Raw genomic sequence first — 27,582 nt, 5'->3', positions numbered from 1 at the left:
GTGTCAATAGTTATTTGAAAAAAAATTATTTTTTAAAATAATTATGATAAAATAATAAATATTTTATATTTACATCAGAAGTTTTTTAATTTATTGTTTTCTTAAAAAAATGTCAACGATTTATAACTATGATTTACCAACATATAAAATGATTTTAAAAAAATAAATTTAATTAATGATAACAATAACATAATAAATATAACTTTAAAATAGTTATGAAAAAAATTTTTTTAAGTAACAAATGATTAAATAAATAATTTTAAGGTATTCGTAGCACAAATAACAGAATAATGAACAATAGAAATTTGTTCAGCTAATTTCTTTTCTAATTCTTTTATAACTTCAGAATGTTTTTCAATTTTTATTTTGCTTATTATATCAAAAACACTAGCCATAGTAACTGATGAGTATGAATCATTATCAGAAAGTGAATATAAAACATGTCTTGATGATTCTTTTCCTGGAATACCTCTAGGATTAATAAAACATTTGTCTATAGATGTTAAGCGATTATTTATTGAAGATATTCTTCTTTGATCAAATGGATTAATGGCAAAATCATACAATATATCTTCTATAATATTTTCAAATAATTTACATTCTTTCATAAATACCTAAAAATATTATTATTTTTTTATTTTTTTGTAATTAGAACTTACTTTTGTTCCAAAATATAAATTTTGATATTGTTCTTTGGCAATTCCATCAATTCCATTTTTATATTTTATTGTACCTAGTGCTTTTTTAAGTTCAGGAAGATAATCATTTAATAAAGCATTAGCTAAAGCTGTTGCATTGATTGGAAGAATAGCAGAATCAGCAAATCTTCTGGCAAGTTCAGCCCAATATTGTCCTACTGCTTTATGTACGGCAAAATTATTTGTATCAAAGATATGTTCATTTGTAAAAGGAGTTTCATATAAAGTATGATATAATGGATATTCTTCCCATGATATATTTCTATAATTAAAATCAATAACAGGAATACCAGCATAATTAAGAAAAGGAGCCATATCTGAGCCTCCACCAGGAACAGGAATGCTAGGTCTATTGGAATTTTTTTTATCAGGAAAATTGTAAATCCATGTATCAAATAAAGTCATTCGACCTTTTCTTTTTTCACTAGCTATTGGATTTCTAACTAATTTTGCTGCTTCAATAGAAACATCAAAAAGTGTTGGAATAGTTCTTACGTGAAGAGTTTGATTTGAAAATATTGTATCAACATTAAGATAAACAACAGCTCTATTTTGAAGAATATTTGTAAATTCTTCAACAAATTCTGTACTACCAATAAGAAGATACTCCTCAGCATCCCAAGCACAAAACATTATTGTTCTTGATGGTTTCCAGGATGTTGCATTAATTGTTTCAACCATAGCTCTACCAACTTCAGCTAAGACTGCTGTACCACTATTTGGATCTAAAGAACCATAAACCCAGGCATCATAATGATTTCCAAGAATAACATATTTATCTGGTTCATCATAACCATGAATATACCCAATAACATTTCTTATTTTTTTAACAGACATATTTGATCTTACATCAATTTTAACTTTTTCATTTCCTGATTTAAAACCTGGTCCTATATGATATATAAATGGAAAACCACCTTGCCATGAGTATGGTACTCTATTTCCAGACAATCTTTTTAATATTTCTTGAGCATCCATATAACTTAAAGGTAATACAGGTATATTTGGAAGAACTCTATCTTTAATTGCATCATTAATACTTCTACTTTTGTATAAATTAGATTTAGAAGGATAAATAGGTGATAGAGGATCACCACCATCACTATGACTAAGACTACCCCTTTGAACACCTTCATGTGGCATCCATTCAGTATTTGGATATACTTTACTTTTTTCAGTACCAGCTTTAGCAACTTCACCAGGATCTGAATATAATATAGCTCCAATGGCTCCATTATCTTGAGCTAACTTAACTTTATCACCTCTGAAAGAATATCCATATCTTAATAAAGCTATCTTTCCCTTCAAACTAATACCCATTTCTTTAAGTAATTGAAAATCTTCAATTCTACCATAATGACAATAAACAATATCACCAGAAGCTGTACCATTAGCACTATAAGCTACCCATTGAATTCCTGCATCAGGAGCACTTTGTTCAGAAGGAATAATAACAGGAGATACACCTTTAGTTTGATATACAATTTTTCCATCACCACTAATGATTGACATAATATTAGGATTTTGATAATCAGGATAATTTAACAATACTTCATATTCAATAAAATGAACATCCTGAAGTCCATTTTCTTTCCATAATTTAGCAATTTTATCTCCAACATTATTATTAGCTTCAGTTCCAGCAACATGTGGTAAAGTAGTAATAAGTCTAAGATTATTTTTAATATTTTCTCCTTTAATATTATTCAAAATACTTTTAGAAATTATTTTATGATTTCCATCAACTGTCTCTTTTTCAGGAGTTATAATAGGATTTTTTTTATGATATATTGCTAACATCCCTACAAAGAAGACACATGCCATTCCTAGGAATAATGAAATCAAAGCTTTCTTCATTTGTGGATTAATTAAACGGCCAGCTAAATAAAAAAAAAATTTTTATTTATTTTTAAAGAATATTAATATAATATTATTTACCATAAGGATCTTTATTGACATATGGCATAGTTTTTTTTTTTCTAATCTAATATGTTATAATCAACTTTTGAATAATTATATATGTTTATATATATATAAATATACTATAGTAATAATAATAAAAAAAGACTAAATAACAAAATGTTTATGATTTGATAAAACTTATAATATCAAGTTAATCATTTAAAATTACAATGTTGATTAAAAGGTAATAAAATAAGATAAAAGATTGAAAAATGTTGCTTCTTCTTTTGATTAGGATAAGAAAAGATAATAAAGATAGAAGTAAAGAAAGAAATATTAATAAAATATATATAATTTATAAAAAGAAATAGAGATATAATATGTTTTGTTCCTTAAAGATGTGATAATGAGATTTGAAGTAATGTTTTGTTCACTTATTATTTGTATGTGTAAACTAATTAAATTGTCATTTTTATGTGTAATACGATTAATATATTTGTGTGAATGATTATTTATTATCTTATTAAATAAAATATATTCTTTTGTTATATATTATTTTTCTTGGGTCATTAAGAAAAAAAAAAAAGATGTTTAAAAGTAATTTGTAAATGTGTTGTTTTATAGCTATCTAAATATTTTTAAATAAAACTTTTATTAGATCAATCAGCACAAAGTTCATTGTTTTGTGTTTAAAAATTGTTTGCTTCTTTTTTTTTAATATATAAAAATTAGAAATGTTGAGCATTCTTCCAAAATTCATTATTTGATCTTGTAAAGAATTTTTACATTTGTTTAATGTTAGAAAAGAAACTTTCAAAATAACATTAATTTGTAATGGCGTCTTCTTGTATTTCTGATATACCAGATAACATAAAAGATGTTATCATTAAAGTTCGTTCATCTCATGCCGAAATTCCTAATTTAACTTTAAAAACATTGATAAAAATTGTAGAGTATGTTTTTATTAAATTTTATTTTGGAGTACAAATATTTATAGTGAATCCTGGGATTTAGATTTAATAGATTTTGCCTACAAAGAAAATTTTGGAAAACATCGAGATATCGCAACTGTTGCTAATTTTATAAGATACATTGATGGAGCCAAATTAACTCCTGTACCATTTGAAAAGAATAATTATTATGTATCCTTCAAAAGACCTGAAAGTTTGTCAAAAGTAGTATCAATGGTTCATTTATCTAATAAAAAAAGTAAAAAGAAAAAGGTTAATGGAAATAAAAATTATCAAAGTTTTAATAATAACTATCAAATACCTAAACTTAGTTATCGTAATAATTCAAGTTCTACTTTAACCACTGAACAATATAAAAATCGACCATTTTTCAAAGTACGTGAAAAACCATTATATAGATCATCATTATCATATTCTTTTCCACAACCCGTAAATAATAGCCAATTGTTGGATGGTCCAAAATCATCTAATATTTCAGAACTATCATTTGATATGAAATCATTGTCAATTGAATCTGAAAAACCAATATTAAAATCAAAAACAACATCTTCTATGTGCAATTTTTCAAATGATGCTGGTGATCTATTTGATGATGTATTTAAATATGCTGTTAAAGAAGATGTGAAAAAGGAGAAAAAAGTAAAGAAAAATTCACAATATCGTGTTATGGTTCAAAATTCTAATTCATTAAACAAAACAGTAAATAATTTGGATCAGGTAAACATTGAGGAAAAAAAGATAGATACAAATTCATCCTTAAAAATGGTTAATAATAATATTGCATTTGTTCAAAAACCATTAAGTTCACAACATTATGAAGAAACAAGAAAAGTTTACAATGAAAATACTTCAGTCGATATAGTAAAGAATGAAGTTAAGTTAAATTACCAAACTCAAAAGCAAAAATTATCAGAAGATAGTTTATTTGATGATGATGAAGATGTTCTTCCAACTATTGAAGAGGTAGAGATTTTCTTAAACCAGGATAAGGAGATACAAAAACGTTTAGAAAAAGACATAGAAATCTTAGATACTAAAAATTCATCAAATTACCTTGAGGGCGTATGTAGTAATTTTATAAATAATGAAAATTTAACAATTTGTAAATCAAAAGAGACATCCAATGAAACAAGAAATTTAGAAAAACCCTCAACTTGTATCAAATTTACATTTACTCGAAATCCTTTAAGTCTTATCCAAGCAACACGTATACATTAATTATGTATTTTTATTAATATAATAATTTTTTTTACATTAAATATTTCTATATTTTGTAAATTATTTTTTATTACAAGTTAACGATATATTACCATTAAAAAAATTTTATAATAAAATTTGGAATATAAAGTAGTTGTTGATAAAGCAAAAGAAAAAAATCAATTAGGGAAATATCTATCACTTTATCTACTTATAGGTGTAATGATATATTTAAACTATAAAAAAAAGAAGAAAATAAAACGACTTTTTTATGACATTTCAGAAAGTATCTCTTTTAGTTTTACAAGGTAACTTTTATCAGATTAAATTTTGTCATCTAATATTATTTACAATTAAAAATTTAATATTTAATCTATATATATATATATATATATATATTTTTTTTTTATTATTAATATTATCTACATAAAAATAATTTCAGAATAAATGTCAGCAACTTCTAAGGTACTTACCCAAGTTAATCCAATTAATTTGAAGTTTTATCTTTACATTTTAACAATCATCGTTGCCACAATACCAGGTTTTATTATATTAGGTATTTGAACATTTTATCATTTTTAATAAAAACATATAAATTTAGGAATATTTAAAAGTTTTATCTCAACAATAGATTATGAATATATGGGAATTTTTTCAATGTTATGTGTTGTTTTAAAAAATATTATTACAATTATCTTAGGATCTTTTTCTATGATAATTTATTGTGATATGGTTTTTCCAATAACAATGATTGGATTTGAATATATTTTAACTAAAATATAAATAAATATATATATATGTTATGTAATCTTTATCAAAATAAATATATATTGTTAAAAAGAACTTTCATTTTTTATCTAATATGTTAATGAGTCATTATAACACATAAAATTTTTTTTTCTTAAATTTATACTTAAGTAAGTCCATTTTATATAATTATCAGTTGACCAATATTAGATATATTATCTATTTACACACAAATGATATAACAAATAATTTTTTTAACCTTATTTAAAATAAAGATAGTGAGCTTATTTATCATTAACTGATAAAATGAACAAAGTTTAATTAAAGACACAAAATAATCTTTTAAGCAAAAATATTTTCTTTTGATTTTAATCATTTTAAAATAATGATTTTAAAATTATTAATAATATTATTTTTTACATTAAATACTACAATATCTATATTTCAAATTCCTATAATTAAAACAGTTCCATTAAAACATAAATTAATAGCAAAAAAAGTTTATACTCATTATCTTTTATATAGAGAGGCTATATCAAGTTATCATGAAAAAAAATATATTAATGATAAGTATATTCAACCAGTAGAGGATGTTCAAGATATGATTTATATGGCTAATATATCTATTGGAACTCCACCACAAAATTTTAAAGTAGTTCTTGATACTGGATCAGCAAATTTATGGGTACCTGATATTTCATGTGAATATGATATACCTGAAATGAAAAATAATTATGTCCCAATATATAAAAATTTACCTGAATGTTCCTCATTTTGCAAAGTTCTTGATTATCATTCATGTCCACATCTTTGTGATCCTGGATGTTGTCAAAGTCAATATAAAAAACTTTTAAATAGTATTTTTAGTTTAATAAATTACCATCATTCTAATGATAGAAAATGTAAAAGTAAATCACAGTTTAATAAAGATAAATCATTAACATATATTAAAAATGGAACTAATTTTCAAATACGTTATGGTACTGGTAGTGCTAATGGTTATCAGGGTAGAGATATTGTATGCCTTACACCAACTTCATTATGTATACCAGGACAAATTTTTGGCCAGGCAACAAAACTTGCACAATTTTTTTCTGATACCCCTATAGATGGTATTTTAGGACTAGCATTTAAAAGTATTGCTGTTAATAATGTAACTCCACCAATAATTAATGCTTATAATATGAAATTATTAGAAAAACCAATATTTACTGTTTATATGGGACATTATGGATTAATAGATAAACAAAGTGGTGGAGCATTTACTTATGGTGGATTAGATACTAAAAATTGTGGTAAAGTTATAGGATATCAAAAATTATCTTCACCAAGATATTGGCAATTTAATATTGAAGGTGTGTCATTTGATATGTTTAGTGATAAAATGACATCAAGTGCAATATCAGATACCGGTACATCATTAATATCAGGTCCAAAAGGAATTGTTGATTTAATTGCTAATAAAATTGGTTCAGTTTTTGATAAAAATCTTCAAACATGGATTGTTGATTGTAAATATAAGGGACCCTCAATTGGTTTTACGATTGGAGGAAAATTATATGAAGTTCCAGTAATTAATTATGTTCTTCCTATTGATGGTAAAATTTGTGAATTTGGATTATTTTCATTAGATGGAATGTCATTTGGACCAAAATGGATACTTGGTGATCCTTTTATTAGATCATATTGTCAAATTCATAATTTTATTGATATGACAATTGGTTTTGCTAAACCAAAATTACTTAATTAAAATAATTTAATTACTTATTTTTATGTTTAAAAAAAATTATTTTAATTTATAAAAATAATTTTATAATTTGTATACAAAATGATATTAAATATATTTAATAAAACTGTCATATTAACTATGCTTCCTTATCAATGATATCAAAAAGTAAAAAGTATTGTCTTTAATATTTAACAACATTATATATTTTACCAATTTTATTATACTTTTATATTAAATATTTATTAATATAAATTTTATCAAGAAATAAAAATAATAGTTATTAATAAATTAATATTATTGATTAATATTTTTTTTTTGATCTCATTATAATTTGTAAAAAATTTTTATAATAATGGTTTTTCCTAATAGGAATTTAAGTATTACAAGTAGATATTCAACAATTGATGATGGAGAGTACGGTGATGTAAGTAATTTATTTTTAATTTGTTTTTTTTTATAATTTTTTAAAGATGTCATATTCAAAAAGATTATTATCAGATGTTAAAAGAAAATTACCTGATTCATCACATCTTAGGATAACAGATTTTAAGGAAAATTTTACCAAAATTAAAGAACTTGGTATGGGACGTTTTGGATCAGTTGCACAGTACTTGAATAGAAAAACAAATACTTTTGTTGTTGGTAAACATGTAAAAATGGAGATGTTTGATCATTGGTCTCAGGATTGGGGTAAAATTAAAAAAAGATTAAATGATTTTTTAACAGAATTAGAAATTCTTCATAATTTATCTAGAAAACATGATAGGATAGCTGATTTTATTGGAATTTATAGTGATGATATGGAACTTATTGTTTTTACAGAATATCTATGTAATGGAAGTATAAAAGATAAACTTGAAAAAGGAGTTGGATTAAGTGAAAAATTATCACTAAAATATTTTTACCAAGTTTGTGAAGGTCTTCATTGGCTTCATGATAGAGCTAATCCTGTTATACATAGTGATATTAAAACAGCAAATATTTTAATAACAACTTTTGATGATGTAAAATTAGCTAATTTTGGTTTAGTTAGAGATTTAGCTATTGATGGATTTGGTGTTTCTGTTGGATCTGAAGTTTCATTTGACTTTAGAGGAACTATGTTATATGTTGCACCTGAAGTGATAACATCAGAATTAGGACCTGGTAATAAAAATGCTTATGGTAAACCAGCAGATATGTGGGCATTAGGATGTACATTAATTGAAATGTTAGTATGCCATCCACCATACTTTGAATATTTTGGTTGTGTGGAAGAAATGCAAAAAGAGGTTCGAGAACGTGCTAATGGACCAATTGATAAACAATTACCATATGAGAGTAAAGTCCTCTGTCCAACAGCATCACAACATATAAAATTTTTAATTGATAAATTATTTGACAAAAATCCAGATACCAGAATAACAGTATCACAATTAATAAAATTAAAAAGAAAGATTGATGAAAATTCTGAACAAAGTATTATTGATTTATATTCATTATATGATCAACTTAACTTAGGTTCAAGTCAGGCAACATTATTTTCAAGTGATTTAAATTCTTCCTCCAGTACCATTGAAATGAAATATTTAAGAGATAAAGATGATCTTGATGATGATATAGTAGCAACAGAAAAAGAAATGTCTTTAAAATTACCTCAAAAAAATATAATATCTAGAACAATATCATCATCTGGGTTATCTTCAACAAAAAAAGAACCAAAAAGAAAGACAATAAATGATGTGGCAATATGTTGTGCATTTTTTACCTCTAGATTTATACTATTTTTTAGATATTATTTTCAATCATTATGTTATACAACTATTTTTGTAATATTAGGTATCATTATATTAGCAGCATTTTTTTCAATAACATTTGGTGTCATTCAGGGTGTCAGAAAAGCAATTACAAGTGTCTGTAATTGTGATCTAAATCAACCTCAATTTTTAATAATTTCTGGAATATTTTTTATTCTTCTTTTTGCTTTATTATTTTCATGTTGTATGGTTGCTATTGGTGAGTACAAATTTCGAATGGCTAATAGAACCTTAAGAAGAAGTAAATATTTTGTTAAAAGGCCTTCTCATGATTTAAAATTATTTGGTATTACTATTGTTAGAAAAGAAAAAGATGAAGATGATAGTGAGGATGATGACGATGATGATAATGTCAAAGAAATACCAAAACTGTATATTACATCACCATCTCAGCAGGTGTCGAGTAATAATAAAAATAATATGCTGAAAGATGTAGTGATAACAGAAGCAAGCGTAAATAAAAGTTTACTTAGTAATAATAATGATGTTACAATGGATTTTTATTACAACTGATAATAATTTCTTTTTTCCTAAATAAAATCATTTTTTTTTTTTTATATTTTCTTTTTAATAAATTTTAAATAATATAAAAGTAATATTATTTTTAGTAAACATAAAATTAATTATAATAGTTTTAAATATATTTTTGCAAAAATTTTCTTATCAAATATATAAAGTATCATAAAAAGTTATATCTTTAAAAAATATTCATTTTAATTATAACGGTAAAAATAATGTTTTATATTAAAATATTTATTCTTATTAATATATTTATAATTTCATTTATATTTGGAGAAGTCAAAGGTCCAATAACAGATGATTTTAAAATATGGCTTGATAAGTAAGTTAATCTTTTTATCATTTTATTTATATAAATATTTCAAAGAAACAACTATAATGAATTTGATTTTGCCAGAGAAGAATTTGGTAGTTATGGAAGTTATGGAGGAAAGAAAAGTTCAAAAGATAAAATAAAAAAAATTCCAATAATCTTTTTCCATGGAAATTCTGATGGTGCTCTTGAAATTCCTGGTCGTTATAGTACAGGGTTTTCAAAAACAATAGAATATTTTGAAAAATTTAATTATACATCTGGAGAACTTTATGTGACAACATGGGGTGATAGAAACATAGATAATGCTGGTGAAAGAACACACTCTTGTTTTTATGTAAAATATATGAGAGCATTTGTTGAAGCTGTATTAAAATATACACAAAGTGAAATGGTTAACATTGTTTCACATTCTATGGGTGTTACATTAGCTAGAAAAGTTATTATTGGTACAATGGGTATTGATATTCTTAATTGTATGTAATTTATTATTTATTTTTATAAAATTTTCTTTAAGCTATACATCCATGTAATGTTGGAAGACCATTACAGGATCAAGTAAATGTATTTTTAGGATTAGCTGGAGCTAATTATGGAATATGTACTTGTTCAGGTCCAGAAGCAGCAAATGAATCTACTTGCAATAACTTGGTAATATAATTTTTTTTTTGATTAAAGAATTTTTTAAAGAATGGTTTTTTTCCTGGAGATAAATGTGAAGAATATATACCTATTAATGGTACAATACCATCAGATGTTACATCATGTAATAATGATCATAATGAAATGATTTGTCTTAAGCCAGCAAAATATGCAAAAATTTTATATGATATGAATAATAGTCAAATTAAAGCAGGAAAAAATGTATTCAGTTTTTGGTCATTAGGTATCGTTTTTTTTTAATTATAAAACATACTAATTCTTACTTTTTTTTAGATGATGAATTGTTAGGTTCATGTAATCGTGTATGGGGAAGACCAACTTCTTTTATTCCAAATTCTTCTGGAGTAAGAGTATATTCAAACTTAATGCATGAACAAATTAAGGATAATACAATTCCCGATCAATATACCATCATTTCTAATTTTGAAAAAATATAGAAAAAGTAATTTCTTCTATAAAATAAATACTTACTTATTGAAATATTAATCGATGACCAATGTACATAAATGGTCTGTTATATAATATATGTAGTTTATATACATTTATTATTTCCGTAGGTTTTTATATAGCAATAAGTTATATTAAGTAAAAGAAAACTAAAAAGTTCCGATTCCGATGGGACTCGAACCCACAATCTTCAGATTCGAAGTCTGACGCGTTAGCCATTACGCTACGGAATCGCGACTACGAGTATTGTGAAATAATTAATCAAATTATTTGTTATTTAAGTTTTAAAAAAAATATCTATAACAGATGTTTTTTTGTTTACTTACAACCTTAAATTTATTCATAATAAAGCTAATTTTAAATAAATTATATAATATAATTAAAAGGAAAAAAGATAATAAATGTAATATTATGAAAAAATTCCTACATAATTAATCTTATATTATTTAAAAAAATTTTTTCTCACACAATATCATTACACATTTTTATTAAAAAAAAATTAATTCACAAAACTTGAATCTATTTACACAAAAAAAAAATCAACAAAATAAACGAAAAAAAAACAAAATTTATTTATTCAATGGAACCATTGTTATCCTCCTCCATAGGAACAAAATCCTCTTCTTCAAAAGCTCCACCTTTTCGACTATTATTATATTCTTCAATATCAAAAAGAGCATTATCTATAATATTTGCACATGCTTTCTTATTAATTCTATTCATTGTTTCTTTGGGTACATCTTCCATTTGATCAACAGCTATTGATAAAGCAGCCGGCATAAGTACCTTCATATGTTTGTTATATGAATCGACATCCCCTCCAAAAATTGATATCAATTTTGAGATCATTATACCAACTTGAGCTTTATTTGTTTGATCATATGTTTCAAATTCTGCTGATTTAGGATATTTTTCAATAATTTCTCCAAAAGATTGTCTATACTGTATCCATGCTTTATGCATATCTGTAACAGCTTTATTTATTTCTTTTATATTTTTAAGAAGATCTTTTGAGACTACTTCATTTTCAACAGCCATAATACCTACAAGCAATAAAATTTAACTTCTATGGTAGAAAGTTACCAAAGATATATTATAATGCTAAAACATAAATTAACTAAAAAACAAACTTGTTTTTTTTAATAAATATATACTAAACAATACAATAAAAAATTTTTCATATCCATCTTTAAAATATTTCTTTTACATTAAAAGATATCTTTTTTTTCTATACAATAAAATTTAAAAGTACAAATATAAAATAAATAAAGTACTTTTTGTACATACAAAAAAAAAATGACAAGGTTAAAGTCCATTATTTTATAAAAATATTGTCTTTCTTTTTTCCTTTTTTAACAAATATTAAAAAATTGTTTGCACTTTAAGGTGAAATGAGTATAACATATAATATAGTCAACAATTAATATATATAATAATAAATTAAATGTCTTTTTTTTGTTTTATCTTGTTTTTTTAAAAATAATTATGAATGTCCTAGTTGGCTTGAACTTCATCCATTGGAGCAGGAGCTGAAAATGGGTCGACTGAAGCTTCATTTGGTGTATCTAAAAAAAATGAGAAATAAGAAAAATAATTATTTTCATTAAAAATTACCTGGCATTGTTGGAATAAAACCAAAGTTGGCTGTTGTCATAGGTGGAATTTCACTCATAGGTGAAACTAAAGAAGTACTATTATTACTACCGCTACCGGATGTCGTTGAATTTGACAAAGGATTGTAATATCTTGATCTACCTGTTTTTCGAGCTTCTTTTAATCCACCACCAGTGCTAAATGTTGGAGGTTGTGAATTAGAAGATAAATTACCAGTGCTCATTGTTGCAGAAGTTGATGAAACCATCATACTACCAGGTGGTGGTGGAGCTGAAATTTCCTCTTCTACTAATCCTTCACCTACATACCTTCCTAATGTTTCATCCCATCTAATAGATGGATTTGAATCATCAGGTAAAATCATTTCATTTCCAGTTGGTATCATTTTTGCTATTTTACTTTTTAACGAACCAAATAAACCTCCAGCATTATTTTGATGGGAATCTTTACCACTTGAAGGATCATTTGGAATTTTTTTACTATCCTTATCGGAAGATTTTGTGCTATTTCCTTGGTATTGAGAAGCACCACTTTCACTTTGTTGCTGGTGGTGATAATTATTCACATTTGAACCTCCATCGACTATATTTTGATTTGACATGGTATTTAAGTTTGTGGACATAGAAGAATAGTCAAATTGTGGACGTTCCATTGATGGTTCTTTTCTTGGTTGCATGATACTTGAAGATGTTGACATGCTTCTTTCACGTGGTGTTCCAACTCCAGATGTAACTATTGGAATTACTGGAATGTCAGTGGACGAATCTGAATAAGGCATTTGAAATTGTTGTTGAACTGTATTATCAGAAACAGACAATTGTGGAGACAATTCATGATGATTGTTTTGGTAATTTGTCTGATTTCCATAATCACTAAATTGACCTGATAAATATGGTGATCCAACACTACCACCAGAATTATATTGGCCATCATCTACAACTGGTGTTTCAGGTGTAGAAATTTTTAATTTTTCTATTTCATTGGGAACATTAGTTGAGTAGACTTGGGATACATCAACCTGATCAACACCATAATTATTTGTAGCAACTGGTGATAATGGAGCATTGTTCTCCTGAACATTTTCAGTAACTTCTTGTGTTTGTTCCTGATAAGAATTTTTAATGTTATCATATTCATGTCCAATAGTTTGACTATTTATTTTTTTTTGATCTTCAACATACTTATATAACAAAGGAATCCAAGCAACACTTTCCTCGCTAGCTCCAGCAACAAATTTAAGATGTTCAGCCAAAGTACATAATCTTTCAACATTTTGAAGAGGAAATTGATTTAATTTATTCCATATATTTTTAGCAGTTTCTAAACAATAATCAAAGGCATCTTTACTAAAACTACTATACTCGCTAAGTAATAAGGCATATTGCATTTTACATAGTTGGAATTCATTTGATTCTGTTAAATATTTATATGGAGTATTTTCAATAGCAGATGGTTCATGTTGAAAAGCTAATTTTAAAGCATATTCATATATTTCTGTTGCTTGAAAATCAAGAACTGACCATCCATATATAGTATCAGTGGAACTTGATTCATCATCAGGTATTGAAGCATGAATTAATTTGATATGCCTTCTGTATGATTTATCTTCATCAGGTCCTAATGTAACTGCAACAAATGGATTGTAACCAGCTAATAAATGAACAGCAAGGAAACAAAAATCTGCAGCTGCATGAAAGTCTTTCCTTGATAAAGCTTGTCCTAAATGGTAAACAGTATTCATGGCAGTTGGTGTTGAAAGATTTGCTAAAACAATAGCAGCATGAGCTCTCCATGATGATGCATCATCAGTTGGTGGATTAGTTAATACTGGTACAGGCATTTCACTTGCAACACTTATAAGTGTCATAACAGGATTATTTGGAAGTCTATTTGCAAGAAGTTTATTTTCAATTTTTTCAATTTTTGATACATCATTAGGAAACATTCTTCGGGCTAATATTAAAGCATCAGCATGTAAACCAGATTCTATGGCACAATTAACAGCTTCTTCAATGTGTCCCCCTAATAAGAAACGTGTAAAAGTTTCGGTATTTTGTAATTGAGTGTTGATAGAAGCTTCATTAGCTAAAATATCAGATTCAACAGTACTTGATAATTGACTTTTTGGAGGTAAATATTTGTAATTTTGTAAAAGTAATCTAGCTAAATCAGGTCCAGTAACACGACCATGTTGTTGTACAAGAGTTTCAAGAAGTCTCCAAACAAGAATACAATCATTAGCATCACCAGAATTAGGATTTGCTTCATACAAAGCAGAATTAAGAATTCTATCTATCTGTCTTTGAATAAAAAGTCTAACTGTATGAGTCTTCGTTTCATTCAATACCAATGGTCCTTTAAAAACTTGAATGTGTTCATAAATTTTTTGACTATCAATATCTGAATATAAATTTTTGTTATCTTGAATAACTATATAATTTTCACTTTGTACTGGATTAATCATAAGACATTTTCCTCCAACAATAAAATTAGCCAAAGTATGAGGTGTCCTGAATTTGTAGGGTTCTCTTATTGATGAAGCAATTGATGCTACATCGCTAACATAATCATTATCACAGATACTAGCTCTTCCACTAAAAAATAATAAAAAAAAAAATTAATTAAAATTAATAATTATTTTAAAATTATAAGAAACAAGGGGTAAACGACATTCCAATAAGATAAAATTTTGGATAAAAAAAATACCATAGTGATTAAAAACTACATTTTCTTTTAAATGAAGACAAAGGGAAAGAAACAAAAGAAAAAACAATATCAATGAATCTCTTACACTATATTAACTTGGTTACAGGTACCAATCAAACTGCATTATATAAGAAAAAGCATTAGTGAGACGACTATAAAAAATTTAGATGATAATTTAATACTTACCGTGAATCAGGTGAGGTACAATCTTCTGGAAAGAGAGATTTTTGACATAATTCGTAATTTCTTCTTTTTTCTTCAGCAACCTTTTCAAGATACTCCAACTTCGTATGTTCACAAATCTAAATAAATTTAAATTTTATCATAAAAAAATATTAAAATATAAACAAACTTTTTTTAAAGCATCTTCACTGGTGGATCCTTCAGTAGTATATCTATAGTATTCTCTATTAAATAAATTGTGGAAATGATCAACATTTTTAAAATGCCTTTTGTAAAGAGAAAAATAAAATAGGTAAGCTGCTTTTTCAATGGCTGGTAACTCAAAATATTGTTGAGGAGGAGGATTTTTCTTAAGAATAGTTAAAACTTTTTCATGAGCTAATTGAATAACACCAAAAAAGTAATATTCATCATTTCCAATTCCATTAATTGGTGGTTGTATACCAGGATAACCCATAGGTTTAACTGGATAAGGATATCCAAATGGATTTTGATTATATTGAGCCATTTCTTCTTCACTATCACCTTCGTCATCACCAATTTCTTCTTCTTCAATTTCTTCTTCATCATCTTCTTCTACAATATCTTCATCATGAATTAATTGTGGTATTTGTTGTTGTGGTTGTTGAAGTACTGATGTATTATTAGACTCAACAATTTTTTTTCCACCTTTTTTAATTCCTTCACTTTGACTTGAATCACAAAAAGAATATTCTTGAGAATCTTCTCTATAACTACGACCACCTGGAACATCTAAGTGATCAACAGTACGTCTTAATGATGGATCAATACCAGAACGAGCTCTACGTGGTTGTCCAAGAATTTGTGGATATCCATAAGCACCAGGAATATTTCCATAAGCATTAGGAGTCATATAATAGTTATTGTATCCATATGTTCCATTAGGAGTATATCTACCATATAAATTTGCTGAATGTCTTCCACTAGCCATAGGATGATTATAAGGATTAGGAGGAATAGGTTGCATATAATAAGGATCATATGATTGTTGGGGACCACCAATCATAATACCAGGATGTTGTAACATTCCACCAGGCCCAAAAGAATGATGGGGTAGATGATGCATATGAGGTAAAGGCATTTGTATTCCACGTTGTTGTTGTCTAATCATATTATTACCATAAGAAGATTTATTATAAATAGAATCATCCATACAATCACTAGAAATACCTCTGGAAGATGGTCTACCAGGTGAGATGTTTGATGATGTATTTTTAAGAAAACGTCGTCTACGGGCAAGGTCAATAAAATCCTCACCAAAATCTGAATCATTATCATTTTTTGAATTGGACAAATTTATATTACTATTGTTAACCTCATTAATACGTGACATTTGAATTTTATTATTTTTTGACTGTAAATGTCTTGATTTAGGTATATTTATATTATTTATAACATGAGGATTTCCCTGTTGTTTTGAATCCATAAGCTCTCCTTTTTTTTGTTCTTTTTTTGAATATCTATAAAAGAAAAAAAAAATAATAATTAAAGGTAAAAGTAATAATTAAGTTGAATGTATTGAAATATTATTTTTGATATTCATAATTGAAACGTTTTAATTTGAAAAATTTTGTAAGGTTATTTTTATAATATTTGATGTTAGCAAATTATGACTAAATTTTTATAGAAATTAATACACAAATATCATTCGTTATTATTGGGAAAATGTTCACAAAAAAAATAAAAATAAGTATTTTTTTATGATAATAAATATGAAGATCTTTATAATGATATTCTAGTAAAGAATTAAATATATAGGATATATATATATATTGATAAATATATTGCTAATTAATATTTTTGTTACTAGTGATAGTCATATACATAAAAAGGTTGCAGGAAAAAAAAGTGATTAGTTGGAAGTTACTATAATATAATAAAAATACGAAACACAAAAATGTACAGAGATAATATCTGATGCATGTGCCTATTGAAATTAAAAAAAAAAAAAAATTTTTTTTTTCAGAATATAGGTAACAAAAAAAAAGACTCACATTTTTGATATATCCTTAGCCTTATCTCTAATGGATTCTCTTTTTTCTTTAATAACTTTAATATCATTTGTTATTTTTGAAGATTCCTCATCAAAGTTATTGTCTGTAGCCAGTTCATCAACCTTATATTGAAGTTTTTTCCTAAGTTTAAAAAATTCTTCTTTACCTTTACTTTCTTTCTTTTTGCTATTTTTATCATTATCACTATTGTAAATTGGTGATAATGATCCAACTTCGTCTTTTGGAATTATTTTACTTATATTATTATCAGTATCATCTTCTTTATTAATCGGTGATGACGTTAACTGTCTTTCAAGTTTTTTTGTTTTTATTTTAGTAATATTGTTAGTAGTACCCATATTTTTTAACTCATCATTAAATTTTTCTTCTTCTTTTACGTTATTGGAATTGACTTGATCACCAGTTTTAGACATTGATTTATTTATTGTTTCTTTATCATTGTTATAAGTAAATTCCTGAATTAAATTACAATCATTCTTAGGTGAAGAGATAGTTGATGGGAAGGTAGGCATAGTTGTAGTATTAATAAAAGGAATATCATTATTTCCTATTGAAGAGATGGGTGATTGATTAAAAATATCAGGTGTAGGTGAGTATCCCTCAGACTTTGAATAGTATGTAAACTTTTTGATAGATGGCGAAACTGGTGAGGTTAATGAACTTACTCCTGTCTCATTATATTCATTTTTCGTTAATATAGTGGGTTCTGTACAAGGAAGTTGGGGTTCTATTTCTTCATGAATAAGTGTCATTGTTTGATTAGTATGGGAGTCTACAGATATAGTATTATTGATTTTAGATGACAAGTTATCAATTAATATATCACTACTATTAATATCTACAGTTTCTAAATTTCTTTTAGATATATCCTGAACATCGTTTACATTAACAGTTGACAATTCGACCTCGTTCTCTTTTGAAATTAGGGCATCCTTTGATGGTTTAATAGGTGTTATCATTTTAATATTTTTTGTTTGATTGACTTTCTGTACTTCAGGTACAATAATAGTTTGGGTAACGTCAAAAAGATGATTTTCACAAGATAATGGGATTGTTGCATTAATATTTACTTCATTTTGTTGAATAAAATTTTTATCATTAGATAATTTTGACGATACATTCTTTTTGTTAGTATTTTGAGTATCATGGAAATGATTGTTTTCAACTTTCTTTCCTTTCTTTTCTTTAGTATTTTTGGTTTTAGAAGGTATTGACCTAACTTCATTGCTACAATCATCCGTTAATGAATCCCATAAACTAGATTCATCAGGATTAGATTTTTTATTTAATGTTAAAGTTTTAAAATCATATGAGTCTAAGGCATTACTATAGGACATATTTTATAACCAATGTGAGAAAGGATTTTATTATATTTGGTTAATTAATTAAAATAAAATATTTAATTTCTGAAAAAAAATGTAATTCTTTATAGATATATATTTTTTACTTATTATTAGGTTATTACAGGGTAAATAAAAAGGAATCGAAAGACAATAAATAATAATTTGTAGATATAGTTTTTATTTTTAATAATTCTTAATAATAATATAAGAATAAACAATATTTTTGGTTAAAGTTTTATTTTGTATTATAATATGAAAAAGTAGTAAAGACTATACTTGACAATACGATATATTCCAACAAGACAAGTGTATTGGGAAAGTATGTATATTTGGAAGTAAAGTATTGAACATTAAATTAGCCTTTTTGAAATCTTATATTGTTTTAATGGTAGAATATGTTAACATTTTTCATATATTAATAAATGATAGAGAAAGATTAAAAGGTTACTCTTTGTCGATAGCGTAGTTATGTTTTTTTTTTGTTTAATCATGGATATATACATATGAATAGATAAATAAAATCTAAAATTTTGAAGAGTGATAGGAAATAAATGTAAATAAAGATTGGCGACACGTAAACTTATAGGAAAAATAATATGAAATTAAAGCATATGTACAAGACTTTTTATGGTTCCTCTTTCTTGCAAAAACCTTTAAAATAAAAATAAGTTTGAAAAATATTTTTTTTTGTAAATATAAAATTTAAAAAATTATTATAATTGAATTTTAAAATAAAAATTAACTAAAAAAAATAGTAGTATAATTTATTTTAAAAATAATCAAGTACAAATAAATAATATATGTAAGTATAACAAAATAAAGAAAAAATAACTCTTGAAATAAAAAAATAACTCACGCTTTCATATAAAAATTGCTTCATTCAAAATAGTTCCTGAAGATTCATATAAATGATTTCCAGTAAATTGTAGATCCAGTTTGACATTTAACTAGACATCATAAAAAATTTATATAAGTTTACATTAGTCTGTAAAAAAAATTTTTTATTAATTTTAAAATTATGGAGAAAATTTTTACAGGTTTACTATAAATATTTTAACATGTTTTATTATTTTGAAAATAAAAAAATATTTTTTACATAATAAAATAAATCCACCAAAAATCAACTTTATTTAATTAATATGTTCTAATAAAAACCGAGAAATAGCATATGAATTTTCATAGTACAATTATTAAAAATACAAAGAAAATAACTATATAATATAAATTTCAAAAAAAAGAGAAAATAGAAAGTTATGGGAAAATTTTTGTATACAATTAATAAACAAAGGACACATGAATAGGCATAAAAATTTAGTTTGTTAGTTAAAATAATAATATTAATAACAAACAATAACAATATTGTTTTTTTGATGAAAAAAATAAAATAATATTAATATAAAAATTAGAGGCAACTTTCAAAATCACTCATTAATTCTAATTGTTCACTAATTTTTGTTGCAGCAAGTTTTTCAGCTCTCTTTCTTCTTTCACGTTCCTTCATTTCATTTATCTTATCAAGATCTCTGGAATTTAATTGTTGAAGAGAGGATGATGAAGTATGAGAAGAATGGTAATCTCCTCCAGGAGGAACAGTAAAAGATGAGGAAGAGGAAGAAGAGGTAGGTGGATGATGATGACCACCTGCAGCAGCAATTGGCACTGGTGAAATGGTATTTGGTGTAATAGGAGAATTTGAATTTCTCAATTGATTGATAAAACTACTATTACTACTATTATTAACTTCCATTTGTGATTTAAATGGAGCATTTTTACTTCTTTTATTTAACTGTTTAGACATGATATCTTTAATAACATTACTAAAAACTTTATTTTCTCCTTGAGTAAATGGTTCTGATTTAACATTACCACTATTATTTTTTGAACCATTATTACTACTATCAACAATTTTATTTGAATTTTCATTTGTTGGAATATTTAACACATCCAACACTGATACACCGATATTACTTTTTTCTGGAAGTTTTTCCTTACTTTGGTATATTGGACCTGCTCCAGGATGAATTATATTTTTATAAAATGTAGTTACAGAAGGGTGATCTGAATCACCAGATGGTTTTTTATCTGAGGTTGTTGATTCTTTTTTGCTTTCTTCTTCTAGAAATAAAAATCATTATTAATTTTGAGGATAAGAAGAAATTATTCAAAAACACATCATGAAAAAGTACGCTACATTATTATTTTCAAAGAAAATAAAACATTAATAAAATATTATACATACCTATATATATATAATAAATTATTCCATTATCACTCACTTTTATAACTCTCCCTCTCTCTATACAACAGCTGCTTTCTCAATCATAATTATCATTTATCGCACCAGAAACTTGAAAGAAAAAACATACAGACAACCCATTAAACATTACTTGCCTTCTATTTACAACATAAACAGGAAAAAAATTTAGGAAGAAAAGAAAAATATAAAAAAAAAAGTATAGTATTAATTTAATTTTTTTATTATTAATAATATAAATAAATTTCAAAATTACATTTCCAGGAAACAACAAAAAAAGAGAAATTCTTTACATTTATAATAATAATAATATATTTTGTAAAAACAAAAAAAAATTAATGCCTATTATTTTATATATATAATGTATTTTATACATTTTCTAAAAAAAACGATAAAAAAAAGAAAGAAATTAATAATAATTATATACAATATTAATGAAAAAAAAAAGGAATGTCTTGGAGATATCACCGCTATATATTTATGAATAATTTTTTTTGTTTTTTAATAAAAACACAAAAAAAAATGATATTTTCAGTACAATATAAAAAAAATGCATAAATATAAATGATCAATCAAAAATGATGATAATAATATTAATTACAATAATAAATATGACAATAATATAAATGGAGAAACTCATTGAAGCAAATCCATCATCTGAGAAATGCCCATAAGTGCTCCACTTCTCACTACCCCAAAAATTAATTTACATATATATATTAAAAAGGAATAATGCTTATGATGTTTTTGCTAACTGTTGTTTTTTCGTTGTATAATTATACATAATTTAGGAAAAAGATTAAAAGGTAAATAACAAGCATTATACTTAAACTATTTATGAATTGTAAAACTATCTATATCATAATATTGCTAATCAGAATGATAAAATATCTATGAACTTCTTTTTGTCTGGTATATGTATAATGATTGAGAAAGCAGTTGAAGAGCACTCACGGGTACCCAGTTATAAAAAAGGATAATATGAAAAGAAATTAATTAAATATATTACACTCTTAAGATAAAATATTTAAATTTTAAACCTTAACAGTAAATATTACTTTTCTCTTAATAACAAACAAAAAAAAAGAAAAAATGTTATGAGTACTTTTTTACTCACCTGATTCGCTATCACTAGAGTCATCTGATGATTCCTCGTCGCTAGACGAATCTGATGAATCCGACTCGCTAGAACTTTCAACAGCCTCTCCTTTAGGCACTTTGGCATCTGTAGAGTTTCCACCATTAGCATATGTATTACTAGTCTCTGAGGATTCTAATCTTTCAATTTTTTCTTTTATATCTTTTTCTTGTTTTTCAATTTCAGCGGTATCTTTAATAGGTGGTCTACGTACCTTACGCTTTAAACAATATGCGACAAATGCCTCCAATTCACGCAACGTTTTAGGTTGGAGAATTTCAAAGTCAATCTCTATTTCATCAGGATTAACATCACCAATCTTTTCACGTGCTTCTATAATATTTATTACTCGACTTAAACTTTCACCAGGTAATTTATTTATGTCTAACGATAGTTGTCTTTTCTCTTCATATGACATAGGTAAACTACTATTCTCATCATCTGAATTAAAGTTATATTCTTGACGTGCAGCAGAAAGTGGACTAAGTTTTGGTTTATTTTTTGAACCTGGTTTTCTACCCCGTTTACTAACAGGTGTTCCTTGAGATGTTGGTATTGGCGGTTTAACATCTCCACATTCTGATTTAACTGAGTGTTGCTGTGATATAACTACTTCTGGTGTTATAGGTTTAGCTGGAGCAATATTCTTTTTAGAAGATTTTGATTTCTTGGGTGGAGGACCGGATGATAATATAGGTTGTGCAATTGAAGGAGTGTCAAATATTGGTGGAATAACATGGTTTCTTTGGAAGTTAGCCATAAGTGCAGCAAAATCAGTTGAGATTTCCATTGGTATTGGAGGTACATTGCCATGATTCATTTTTGCCATATTCCTTTCCATTTTAAGATTGATAAGTCTTTGTGAAAAAGCAGTCATTTCCGTCATAATAGATTGCAAGGCAAGCGTCTGTTGTTGAATGCTTGTTATAATCATTTCTAAATGTTCTTCGCTTAGTCCAGCGGTTTTTGTATGAGATATAGGTGTAGTCACAGCTGGCATCAAGTGAGGCATAGGTAAAATTCCATTATAATTTGCTGAAGTTGAATGAGACTCAGAGACCTTAGCAGCAGGAGTATCAGATGGTAACGCTTTCCACTTCTCTTCAAAAAGAATTTGAAGTCTCTTACCGAGTTGATGAACTTGATCATGTGGAGGATTATATTTAAAACAATTGTCTAGCATTAAATAAAAATCGTCTTTAAATTCTTGTGGGTTGAGGTATTGGCGAGCTTCTAATTTTCTTTTCATTGTTTGGAGATCCATTGGATTCTTAATTACATTGTAGTAATCATAAATTTGTAACATTTCAGCATCCACAGGAGTGTAAAAAGGATGCACAATGTCATAATATTTCTTAGAATTCAAATCAACTAACAATTTTGATAGAAATTTCATTTGTTCATTGTACTTTCCTTTATAACGTGGTTCCAATTTATCAAACTCAATTGTTGGGGGTTTCTTAGCACGTGGCTGCCTCCCTGTATCATCTATTTTTCTTTTAATACCTTTAGAACCTATACCGTTACTACTCGACGCTCCAACCTCAGAAATTGTAGTACTCTCACGACTTGCTAAAAAAATTAAATTAAAATCAGATAAAGAATAAATTTTTTATTTTTTTTTTCTATCATGGTAATAACTTGTAAAATATGTTACAAGATCTTATAATAAATTTTATAAGGAATCAGAGACAACACCTTTGATACAGTTATGGAACATACTAAGGACTCTCACAGTCTCTGATTCAGACAAATCAACAGTACCTCGAGCAGCAGAAGTTTTAACCTTTTTGCTACCTCCTTTTTTTGTATTACTAACTTCTTCTTCAACTTCCTAAAAATATAATTATTAATAAAATTAAAGCTTATGCAATAATATAAAAAAAATATAGTAAATTACTATACTAAACACAAAAAATGTATCAAAAAAACTTACAGGTTGAGGCATTTCAGCAACTTTAGCATTTACAAATTCCTCCAGCTCTTTTGCCATTTTAAAGACAGCATACGATGGATGGTTGTATCGAAAGCAATTATCAAATATTTGTTTAAAATCCTGCAATAAAATAAGAATATTATCGGATTATATTAAACAAGGTACATGGTTTAAAAAGCAAAAATAAACTAATTAGAGCACATATCAGACATCACATAATATGTTAGTAATAGTTTTTTCCCAGTTAATATCACCCAAGATAACAAAAAAAAAAATTTAAAACAGTAATATAACTTACATGTAAACATTCTGTGGACCCTGTATAATAAGTGCTTTTCAAACGTTTATCTATTGTATTGAGATCCATAGGTCTCTCAATAATTGTGTGATAGTCTGGTATATTTAACCTTTTTGTATCAACAGGCTTTATAAAAGGCCATGCTGGTTTCATTTTTAAAATTGGTTTTAAAATAAAATTTTGTACGAAAACAAGTTGATTTGTATTCCTCGTTTTTTTGCCAGGTGGAGGAATTACTCTTGGCTGTACAATACCATTTACTGGAGTCTAAATAAATAAAAAAAAATATTAATAAACTACAATCTAAATATGTTAGTATTTTACCTGTTTAGGTGATGCAAAACCACCAGTAAGTACCATACGATCAACTTTACATTCTTCAATTTTATTTTGAGGTGGTGAAGGCCTATCTTCAGATTTAATTAATGGTGTGTCTGTATGCTCCTCTTTTTGAGTATTACTTGACGACGATGACTGAAAGGGAGCTACAAACCCCGAATCGTTAGAAGATGATAAATTGTTTACTGTACCCGTTAGTTTTGTAGCAATATCATCAACTGTAACAGATCCTGATTTATTATTTTTTGAAGGAGTAAATATATTTTGAAAAGTTGGAGCCATGTTCTCTCCAGATTGATTTGATTGTTTTTGATCTTCACTACCACTTTGTGCTGAGTGAGTATGAGAAGATACTTCTTCAACGTTATGATGTTCTCCAGAAACAGATGATGTAACCGATTCTGCAAGACTTCCTGGTGGAATATCTATAGTTGTGAGTACAGATGCGTCTTCAGATCCAATTATATTTGAGACTGTTGACGCTGATGGACTATTCTGTAACATCTCTAAAAAAAAACGACATTATATATTAGTTAAAAATAATGCAAATTAATTAAAAAAAATAAAACAGTTGGAAACACAACAATTATCAAACGGCATCATTCTAAAGGTCGAAAGGCTTCAAATTTCTTTCGTACGATGTAACATTTAAAAAAGTCTAATTAGGTATAAACATAATACAAGCTAACAGTAACGACGATAAGGATAATTAAGGCGCGAACTAGGATGATATCAAGCTTTGATCAACACACATTACCTGGAAAAACAAGCTACACAAGAAGGACATTTTAAAATTTGGCGGGAAAAGAATGCGCCACAATGATACTTTAACACTTGTAGTGGTAAGAGCGCAGTTGGAATTACATATACATAGAGCGTATGCAACACAATAAGTAACATCATAATAACGTGACGTTTATTTCGTAGTAAATATGTACGACAACGGCGACAGCGAAAAAAAAAAAAAAAATTAAATTATTGTCAGAACAGATACATATAAAGCGGCAGCAATATTTATAGAGAAAAAAAGAAATGGGAGATTATATATTTTCACTGAAATAGACATATGTAGTTAGTATGTATCTTTTAATATATATGCATATTAAATATATACGTTTATACTTTCTATTATATATAATTGTCGTCGTAGAGTCGTCGTCGTCGTCAATTAAGAGAGAGATTGGAAGGGCTAAGAAAGAATTCTATATGTATACTACAACTTCCACATACTAAAATTTTATTTATCGTTAAAAAATATATATACGCATGTTTTGGTAAAATGGATTCAAAAATTAAAATAGGATACTTCAATGAAAAAAGATAATGACAGAATTATGTACATATATATAGAAATAGGTTTGATGATTTTTTTTGCCTTAATATGTATATTATATATACATTACGATGCGCATATATAGATATATCTTTGATTCTTAATTATCTTAAATATAAAATTATATTCAAATTTTTCATACGTTATTAAGAATATGAAAATACATATATGTTCTCAAACTACCTTGATACATATAATAATGTTTTTAGAAGCTTTTCTTTTGTGTCCTTATTTAATTTATACATCTTTATAATCTTTTTTTGTCACATATTTTTGAAAATATATCTCTTATAATCATGACTTAAAAGTATAATAAATTTTTTTATCAAAAAAGTGTCATATGATAAGATACAAAAGAGAAAGAAATGTGGAGGAAAAAAAGAAACATATTTTGAAGGTAGAATTTTATACTTATTATACATATAGCTTTCCTATAAAGATTTTGTTAAGGATCTCAAAGAAAATTAATGTTGTGTATATATTAAGAGAGAGAAGAGAGACATACACATATTATGTTATATATTTTTATATATATATATATCTAGCGTACGACAAAAACCCTCTGTGCACGCAAAGTATGGCAATGTTATTATAACAACGAGACACACTATATAATACAAGCAGCTCTGGTACTATATCATAAAAATGTTGGTGCTTTTGAGACTTGCATAATTAAGGTTGTATCATATATATTTTTGATAAATCTTTGTATATTATTTTATATATAAATGATATATACTTCCATAAATTTCCTTATATATATTATTTAGATTAATGTTAAAAAAAATGTTATATAATAAGATTATATATATAAAACTCTGCTACATATATACTTAATCATATTTTCTTGATAATAAAAAAAATAAATAAAAAGGTTTAATATGTATAGTTCTAAATTTGTTCATACTATTATTTCTATATATCGATCAACATACATGATATCTATCATAAAAATAGATGATATATATTTGATGGTTAGAGAGTCTATAGTGTGTGTTCAAATGTGATATATGTTGTATACAACAACACAATATCAATGAATGACAAATATTTAGTTAGAAATGAGACTATTGGTTGGCATTATATCAAGGGACGCCTCTATAGGTTGTACTAATATCGCCAGATGTACAGACATATATTATCATTAAAATTATACAAAGAAAAAGAAAAAAAGTTTATTGATAAGTTAGTATTAATATAAATAAAAGATAACTACACCCAGAGATGTTAGAGAATATTATTTTTGATAAAATGTTATATACATCTACAACACTATGTTATTAACAAAAATTTCTTTCTCTTTCAGAAAATAGAAAGATTATATATATATATATATATATAGAGACATATATGCATATACACACACTAAGTATTTTCATTGTCGTTATATATATATATATAAAAATATACAAAATTATTA

The 27,582-nt window shown here is 25.9% G+C and overlaps 9 protein-coding genes across 9 annotated transcripts; 5 read left to right on the top strand and 4 right to left on the bottom strand.

Moving 5' to 3' along the window:
• Positions 1-245: 245 nt before the first annotated feature.
• Positions 246-2,664, bottom strand: SRAE_1000054000 (Protease-associated domain, PA and Transferrin receptor-like, dimerisation domain and Peptidase M28 domain-containing protein; the record flags this gene model as incomplete). The annotated part of the gene is made up of 3 exons (XM_024647387.1): positions 246-614; positions 660-2,578; positions 2,637-2,664. The coding sequence occupies 3 exons, from the start codon at positions 2,662-2,664 to the stop codon at positions 246-248; spliced, it is 2,316 nt and encodes a 771-aa protein (XP_024501469.1).
• A 770-nt stretch (positions 2,665-3,434) lies between these two features.
• On the top strand, positions 3,435-4,789 carry SRAE_1000053900 (Hypothetical protein; the record flags this gene model as incomplete). Its single annotated transcript, XM_024647385.1, has 2 exons — positions 3,435-3,553; positions 3,598-4,789. The coding sequence occupies 2 exons, from the start codon at positions 3,435-3,437 to the stop codon at positions 4,787-4,789; spliced, it is 1,311 nt and encodes a 436-aa protein (XP_024501468.1).
• Positions 4,790-5,215: 426 nt separating this feature from the next.
• SRAE_1000053800 (Hypothetical protein) lies at positions 5,216-5,551 on the top strand (the record flags this gene model as incomplete). The annotated part of the gene is made up of 2 exons (XM_024647384.1): positions 5,216-5,324; positions 5,370-5,551. The coding sequence occupies 2 exons, from the start codon at positions 5,216-5,218 to the stop codon at positions 5,549-5,551; spliced, it is 291 nt and encodes a 96-aa protein (XP_024501467.1).
• A 349-nt stretch (positions 5,552-5,900) lies between these two features.
• Positions 5,901-7,265, top strand: SRAE_1000053700 (Aspartic peptidase family and Aspartic peptidase domain-containing protein; the record flags this gene model as incomplete). Its single annotated transcript, XM_024647383.1, has 1 exon — positions 5,901-7,265. The coding sequence occupies one exon, from the start codon at positions 5,901-5,903 to the stop codon at positions 7,263-7,265; it is 1,365 nt and encodes a 454-aa protein (XP_024501466.1).
• A 331-nt stretch (positions 7,266-7,596) lies between these two features.
• Positions 7,597-9,553, top strand: SRAE_1000053600 (Protein kinase domain and Serine/threonine-/dual specificity protein kinase, catalytic domain and Protein kinase-like domain-containing protein; the record flags this gene model as incomplete). Its single annotated transcript, XM_024647382.1, has 3 exons — positions 7,597-7,668; positions 7,715-7,934; positions 7,977-9,553. 3 exons carry the CDS (start codon positions 7,597-7,599, stop codon positions 9,551-9,553), a joined length of 1,869 nt encoding a protein of 622 aa, XP_024501465.1.
• A 221-nt stretch (positions 9,554-9,774) lies between these two features.
• SRAE_1000053500 (Lipase EstA/Esterase EstB family-containing protein) lies at positions 9,775-10,972 on the top strand (the record flags this gene model as incomplete). Its single annotated transcript, XM_024647381.1, has 5 exons — positions 9,775-9,881; positions 9,927-10,348; positions 10,390-10,523; positions 10,563-10,758; positions 10,809-10,972. 5 exons carry the CDS (start codon positions 9,775-9,777, stop codon positions 10,970-10,972), a joined length of 1,023 nt encoding a protein of 340 aa, XP_024501464.1.
• Positions 10,973-11,555: 583 nt separating this feature from the next.
• SRAE_1000053400 (Hypothetical protein) lies at positions 11,556-12,020 on the bottom strand (the record flags this gene model as incomplete). The annotated part of the gene is made up of 1 exon (XM_024647380.1): positions 11,556-12,020. The coding sequence occupies one exon, from the start codon at positions 12,018-12,020 to the stop codon at positions 11,556-11,558; it is 465 nt and encodes a 154-aa protein (XP_024501463.1).
• A 456-nt stretch (positions 12,021-12,476) lies between these two features.
• Positions 12,477-18,858, bottom strand: SRAE_1000053300 (Sec16 ortholog; the record flags this gene model as incomplete). The annotated part of the gene is made up of 6 exons (XM_024647379.1): positions 12,477-12,547; positions 12,597-15,190; positions 15,388-15,420; positions 15,489-15,604; positions 15,655-16,966; positions 17,501-18,858. The coding sequence occupies 6 exons, from the start codon at positions 18,856-18,858 to the stop codon at positions 12,477-12,479; spliced, it is 5,484 nt and encodes a 1,827-aa protein (XP_024501462.1).
• Positions 18,859-20,266: 1,408 nt separating this feature from the next.
• SRAE_1000053200 (Bromodomain and NET domain-containing protein) lies at positions 20,267-26,355 on the bottom strand (the record flags this gene model as incomplete). The annotated part of the gene is made up of 9 exons (XM_024647378.1): positions 20,267-20,979; positions 22,236-23,828; positions 24,021-24,090; positions 24,193-24,312; positions 24,491-24,757; positions 24,815-24,975; positions 25,021-25,335; positions 25,587-25,599; positions 26,305-26,355. The coding sequence occupies 9 exons, from the start codon at positions 26,353-26,355 to the stop codon at positions 20,267-20,269; spliced, it is 3,303 nt and encodes a 1,100-aa protein (XP_024501461.1).
• Positions 26,356-27,582: the final 1,227 nt, after the last annotated feature.

Source organism: Strongyloides ratti (assembly GCF_001040885.1).
Source record: "Strongyloides ratti genome assembly S_ratti_ED321, chromosome : 1".
Lineage (NCBI taxonomy): Eukaryota > Metazoa > Nematoda > Chromadorea > Rhabditida > Strongyloididae > Strongyloides > Strongyloides ratti.
Note: the sequence above shows the minus strand (reverse complement) of the source record. Positions and strands in the feature narration are given on the sequence as shown.